Genomic DNA, 6,558 nt, shown 5'->3' on the forward strand with positions numbered 1-6,558 from the left:
CTATAATTGTTCCATCACTTTCTCGTGCTTAACCTATCGAATTAAATTCTTCATTTACAATTTCAGCGTTCTTCATTCCTTTTTGTTCTGCAGAAACATTTTTTTTTTCTTCATTGGAATTTACAACAGCATCCTTTTCATGTACAGTTAAAACAATATTTTTTCCGTACTTTCATTCATATCATTAATATATAGCAGTTTTCTACAGTCAGTACCATTACTTCTGAACTACTATCAACTAGTTTAGACAAATCTGTGTCTGTATCCGTGAGATGCAATGTTTGGGCTTTATCATCAAAAGTTTCACCAAGTGTTTTAATTAATGCTTGACACTGAGCATTAGTAACACTAACTGTATCTATATTTAACACTGTACAAACGTTGTGTTTCTCAATGTTTTGTTCACCCTCATTTGTATTAAATATTTCAACATCGTTCGTACTTTCTTTATCTAAAGATGTGTCACCTGCATATCTTGAATGATCTCCAATCTCAGTTGTATTCTCTGCTTGCTCTTCTTGAAATTTCTCATCTTTTTTTTTTTTATATTGATCATCAATTTGTGGGTCCTTATTTATTATTTCTTGTTCTACTTCATTAATCACAGCGTTCTTTATGCTCTCTGTCTCACTACTTTCCTTACTTTAAAAATTTTTTTTTGTTTTTATTTTAATCTGTTACATCACATTTATTTACTACTAAACCATCTTGAATTGTATTATCTGTACATTCCTGTGACTTATTCTTTTTTTTTTTTGATTTTCTGGAATATCATGCATATTCTTTATAATATCAGTCGTTGATTCTGATATTAATGAAGAAGATACATCTACTTTTATCGATGATTCTACTTTATTAATGTCACTGTGCACTTCATCTAGTTGTTCCATAGTAAAACATCAAGATTGTTACAATTACTTAAGAAGTCATGGATTGTTATTTAAATATTTACTGCACTTTTCCATCAATGTAACCCTTTATGGCAGTTTGACATTCTACAGAACACCAATGCTGTATCAGTTTATATTTTTCTTCATCATGAAGTTTTATTATATCACCTAATTCTTCCTGATGTTTTTTTTCTTTTTTTTTCAATTTTCAAATAAGAGTGTGTTTTCTATGTGAATCTTTTAATTCTTGGTTCGCCTCGAGTAAGCGATTATTAACATCTTTGGAAAGTTTTTGGACGTTTTCCAGTTCTTTTCTAAGAAAATTATTTTGTTCGTTCATATCTTTTACTTTACCTTCAATTTCTACCCTACGCAATATTTCAAATTTATTTTCATTGACAAGGATCATTTTTCTTATTTTTCAAAATCCAGTTTCAATTTATTAGTTTCTTCTTCATATTTATATCCAAAATCACCCACTTTTTCATATTCACCCTTTAGTTCGTCTAGTTCACATTGAAGGGCAGATTATTTGTCCTTGTGGTTCAAGAACTACATTTTATCTCTTTTGCATCTTTAGCTCCAGCTTCACGTTCCTCCATTGAATTACTAACACATGAATTAAGTTTGGCCTTTTTTTTGTTCCAGCAAGTCAACTTCATATTTGTGACTTATGTTATTTCTTCTAATTTTATTGTTAGTTCTTCAATTTGTATTCCAAAAGATTGAACTCTTTTTACGTGCGTGTGTGTGTGTGTTTTTTTTTGTAACTCGTCGAGTTGCAATTCTAATTTTTGCACTTCCTCCTTCATGTCCTCTATGTGCTTCTCGAACTCTTGTGTCGTCCTGTCTTTGTCGGAACATTCTACTTGAAGATCAGCGAGTTGATGCTCGGGATCGTAATTCAATTTTTGGTCGTTAGCATTAATAAGCTCGCGTAACTTCACTTTTGAACTTGATCTTGTTTGGTCTTGATTGTGTTTTCGTGGTGCTTGTGGTGTTCTAAAAGTAATCGTCACGTTGCTTGCATTTTTAGTGCACATTGATACACTGCACTCTGCACAGGCAATGCTTTTGTTGTCATGAAATCTCTCTAACTTTTCAGTAACAAAACCTTTTATTTTATTATTTAATTTTGGATCATGCCCCTGGTGGAGATACATTATGTGTTCTCTTTACCTTTATTATGCACACGTTTTCCTTTTGCTCTCAATCTCATCTTGTGCTGTTCTATATATTGTGTTCTTATGTTCTTCGCATATAAATCCTGTTGATTGATTTTATCTTTCAGTTGAGGTACATGTTTAATTCTTTACCTGTGATTATGATGAACAACCTCAGCGTATTTCCTTTCTCTTTCTCTTTTTTTTTATGGATTTCTTGATAATCTTTTAGAAGTTGCTCGTTATATTTGGAAAGCTTTCTCACTTCGTCTTCAGCTGTTTCCTAACGGGATTTTTCTTCTTCAAGATTTTCTGTAATCATTTTTTCTAAACTTCTCCATTTATTCTGTTCTTCTTCGAGTAATTCATTACGTTTCGGTATCTGGCTATCTTTTCCTTTAAAACATTTAATTTTATCAGAGAGTTCTCCTATTTTCAAACTTGCTTCATTTAAGGTAACTTTATGAATTTCCGATTGATGCTTTAACATTTGATGTAAGTCTTCTATTGCTGTTTCACGTTCTTTCAACTGTTCATTAAATTCGTTGTTTAGCATATCCACTCGAGAAATTTCGAGTTTTTGAGCATCGTTTCTTCTTTTAGAAATTTGGCTTATTTTCTCTCGCCTGCTGCTACATGTTGCTGTCATTTTATCAACTTCTTTCTTCTTTTTTTTCTTTTTTTTGTTGAACTTAAAATCTTGATTTAAGGTTTGTGTTTCACTATATGATTTATTATTATTAACTAGTTCAACATTATTTTCAGTAGATTTTTTTTCGCGTGATTTTTATACTTATTTAAATAGTTTAACATGAGCAAATGCATCGTACGTCAGATATACCATTTTTAATAAATTGTCGCCTTTACAACTCGAGTTACCTCTGAACGAGTCGCATGATTGATCAATAAGCCATGAGTAATTATGCAAATTCAGTTTTTTTCATCTATTTATTTGAATATTATAACAAAGACTTTACATTGAATATTTTATTAAAATTGTAAGTTTTTCATAAACGCTTCAAAAGCCACAGTCTATTGATCAACTTCTCTATCCTTTCTCTTTCTCCTCACTAAAATAGATAAATTCCTAATGTAGTTTGTGGATAATATTTTTTTTTTCTAAAGCAAATCACATTTATCATCTGATATATTTTTTGAAATAATTTCTGTCTGTACATTTTCTTCTTTTCCCTTACTCCTCTTTCTCTTTCTAATGAATTCTTTTTATTCCGTAAAATAGTTTTTGTATATTCAATTTTGTTAAGCGCAATCCTTATTTCTGATAACTTACTTTTATTAGATAATTCTTGTGAATCTTCTACTACATCTTCCATATCATTTTGAGTGCGGCTTCTACCTTCAGTAAATTTAATATCTTGAACCATATCATTAATTTCAATAGCTCTTTCGGTATCAAGTAAATCGCACTTATTATTCAATATACCTTTTGAATTGACTTCTGTCTCTGTAGTTTCTTCTTTTGTATCTTCTTCGAGTTTTCTTTGTTCTTCTAATCCACCCTTCTCATTTTGTAGGATCTTCCTTGTATCTTCATCTTTTTTAACTTCGACTTTATCCGATCTCCTAGGTCTGCCTCTATGTTTCGCTTCATCAGTTGCTATTACACCCGTTACTGCATTATCATTTTCTACAGATTTATACCTATCGCTATCACTAGCTGTGTTCGTTAAAAGAACTTCCCTTCGTTGACGAGTATCAGTTGTTTCGTTTTCACTATCTGAAATTGATTTTTGTTTAACACCTCTTTTTTCTTCTTTGGCAAATTTATTTTCTACATTTTCCGATGCCTTTTGTTTATTAATTATTTCACACTTGTCTTCGATTAATTTCGTCTTTAAAGCGCTTCGCAAAATTTTATTTGTGTTTGATTGTCTGGTTTGATTATAAACAATTTCTTCAAATTTTGGCGAAGTAGCAGGCTTTGCAGCAACATTATAACGACAGCTCCGTTTACTACTATCTAACATAGATGGAGATGGATTCTTGTCATCTTTATTCTCTAAAGACTTCTCTTGTGTATTAGCATCTAAATTTCTCGACATAAGATCTGCTGAAGTTTTTGATTCTGTAGTGTCACACGCATTTTTCGCTGTCATCATTTGGTCTTCTTCTATAAGCAAATGTTCATTATTGTAAGCATTATCTCTTGCTTTTTGTATGGATTCTAATGATATATTTTGTTCAACGTTGTCTATTGATTTTGTATCATTTTCAGCAGTTGATTTACTAACTGCTTCTAATTCCTTCGTTTCAATTTGGTTTTCTTTATTTGTATCGCCGTCCAAAATATTTCTCATTGAAATATTATCCTTCTTGTTATGATCTTTTTCTGCTTCTCCTAAACTTTTACTTTTTTTGTCAAACCATTCTTGTAAATTTTGAGTATCTTGTGACGAAGATGGTGACAAATCATTATACAATACTGCAATATCTTCTTTCCTTCGTTTCACAGACTCTTTCTGGTATTCTGTTGAGCTATTGACATCAAACATTAAGTCTGTTTTAATGAAAATATAATCCTGTGAAGCGGTGTCAATTGATACTTTCTTTTCATAAGAATTTTCTACGTTAGACTGCAATTCTTTTGAAAATTCTTTCAAAACCATTTCTTCATTTCCTACAGTAACGTCTGTTTTCTCCAAGCTTTTGTTCAAATTATGAGAAACTAAACTACCCTGATAACTCCGACTAGTCGCTGCTTTAATAGTCTCCTTTAACAGTTTTCTTAACTTGATTTCGTTCTGCTTTTGCATAGCGTCTAGTATGGCCCGAATACTTGGATCCACAGCAGTAGCCATAGGGCTAACAGAAGATGTGTCTTCTGATTTTTTGCTTATAGTGGTTATTGTACTGTTGTTGGAGTCTGTACTAGCGAAGCTATTGCGACGAGTACGATAATATTTAAAAGAATCCAGTTCTTTACCTGAATATTCCTCTTTTCGTGACCAGTTTCAGTTTTGGTGATGACCGTAGTCCGCTTTCCGTAGAAGTCGTTTTCACGCAAAGTGAGCTGATCTGCAGAGGTCCGCTGATCCCTCAATCTTCAATGATGCACGTATGCCGAAATGCGTAATTTCGTTTTCTTGAAGTTGATGAATCCTGGCACGGATCGCCAAAATGTCACGTAAAGTTGGTACTTGGGTTGCGAGAGAAAAGAAAGCTGAGTCGTAGCCCAACTATTAATTCTCTTTTATCGAACTTTATTATGACTTTGGCACTTACAGTAGAATAACGTTGAACAGAGAAAGGGGTGTTGTACAAGAACAGCAACTAGAACGAGAACTCCCCGGGCTGGATGAAGTCTCGGCTTATATACACCCTGGCTTGGGGATGTTGGGGGGTTTGGTGTGGATTCCAAGGAGTCCGAAAGTCGGGGTTGGGGCCTTATCTCTGATGGGGACTAAGATGCGTCGCGGCGTTGGCGTCCGACAGTCGGGAGTCGATGTCTTTTCTCTGAGAGGTAATTGGTGTCACACGGTCAACGGGACGAACTCTCCATCTAACAAAGGCATTAAGTAATCCTATAGCTCTCCTTAAAAGAAAGATTTGTAGCGGCACATGGCAGTAAACATTCCAACGGTTTCTGTCGCTCGCCACACGCAGATCCTATTCTCCGGGCAGGATGTTTACCAGATGTCGATGCATCTCCACAGTACGTGATCGGCTAGCCCGAGGACCGTCATAAACACTAATATCTAGTTACCTAAAATCCTTCAACAGATACACAGCCTGTGTCCCAGTTACGGGAAGACAGGAGAGACCTATTTTTCCACGAACGACGTCTCCCACTAGCAACCCTCCCTCAAGGGCGGCTAGCATCCTTTTCTAACTACCGATATGGAGATTGGCCAATTAGCAGCAACGTCAATTTCCCTTACTTTCCGAACGTAGGATGTCCCCGACGAATCCGATGATCTCGTGTCCTTAGACACACCCCGTCATATTTTTCCTCTGCGGTATCACCGGGTCGGAAAGTCTCTCTCTCTTGCGGTCTCATCGACAAAAAAGGATTAACTCCTTACGGTCAGCGAATATTAACACAGAATCCAACTTAGATTTTTTGCGAGTGCGTACGACTACCGTCCCGTTGTCCGCGGATTCGTTATTGCACCTAGGATCATTGTCATTAGTCTCTCGAATGTCTAATAACCACGGTTACTTGTCCGGTTCTATGGTAATCGTATTTGCACTAGTCAATGTCTTCTCTATTGCATAACGACAACGTGTAACCCAAACGAAGATTCGTTTCACGCCCCTAACCCTAATTCTAATGTAAACCCGACGTATATATATATATACATATATATATATATATAAATAAATAAATAATTATAAATTAATATTACCTATTATTAATAATAATTTAATTATATATCTCAAGATAATAAAATATTTATAATTTATATTAATTTTTATATATAAATATTTAATTATATATAATACATTTTTTCAATTTAAAGTTAAAATATTTATATTTATATTTT

The 6,558-nt window shown here is 33.8% G+C and overlaps 2 protein-coding genes across 2 annotated transcripts; both read right to left on the reverse strand.

The window, feature by feature from the left end:
- Window positions 1–28: 28 nt before the first annotated feature.
- LOC117241558 (myosin heavy chain, non-muscle-like) lies at window positions 29–2,053 on the reverse strand. Its single transcript, XM_033507432.1, has 4 exons — window positions 1,631–2,053; window positions 953–1,068; window positions 216–642; window positions 29–133 (listed from the first exon to the last, which is right to left on the reverse strand). The coding sequence occupies exons 1-4, from the start codon at window positions 2,051–2,053 to the stop codon at window positions 29–31; spliced, it is 1,071 nt and encodes a 356-aa protein (XP_033363323.1).
- Window positions 2,054–2,336: 283 nt separating this feature from the next.
- On the reverse strand, window positions 2,337–4,872 carry LOC117241555 (chromatin modification-related protein EAF7-like). The gene is made up of 3 exons (XM_033507431.1): window positions 4,014–4,872; window positions 3,345–3,791; window positions 2,337–2,563 (listed from the first exon to the last, which is right to left on the reverse strand). Exons 1-3 carry the CDS (start codon window positions 4,870–4,872, stop codon window positions 2,337–2,339), a joined length of 1,533 nt encoding a protein of 510 aa, XP_033363322.1.
- Window positions 4,873–6,558: the final 1,686 nt, after the last annotated feature.

Source organism: Bombus vosnesenskii, unplaced genomic scaffold (genome assembly GCF_011952255.1).
Source record: "Bombus vosnesenskii isolate JDL3184/JDL3185 unplaced genomic scaffold, Bvos_JDL3184-5_v1.1 scf7180000016099, whole genome shotgun sequence".
NCBI lineage: Eukaryota > Metazoa > Arthropoda > Insecta > Hymenoptera > Apidae > Bombus > Bombus vosnesenskii.

Coding starts and splice junctions, on each gene's coding strand:
- LOC117241558 (XM_033507432.1), bottom strand. CDS start 2,053: ATGTATCTCCACCAGGGGCATGATCCAAAATTAAATAATAAAATAAAA. Junction 1,069..1,630: donor AAACACACACACACACGCAC/GTAAAAAGAGTT, acceptor AAAAAACATCAG/GAAGAATTAGGTGATATAAT. Junction 134..215: donor ATAGTAGTTCAGAAGTAATG/GTACTGACTGTA, acceptor GTACATGAAAAG/GATGCTGTTGTAAATTCCAA.
- LOC117241555 (XM_033507431.1), bottom strand. CDS start 4,872: ATGGCTACTGCTGTGGATCCAAGTATTCGGGCCATACTAGACGCTATG. Junction 3,792..4,013: donor TAGTAGTAAACGGAGCTGTC/GTTATAATGTTG, acceptor AATCAATTTCAG/ATAGTGAAAACGAAACAACT. Junction 2,564..3,344: donor ACAAGAATTATCTAATAAAA/GTAAGTTATCAG, acceptor AACGTGAAACAG/CAATAGAAGACTTACATCAA.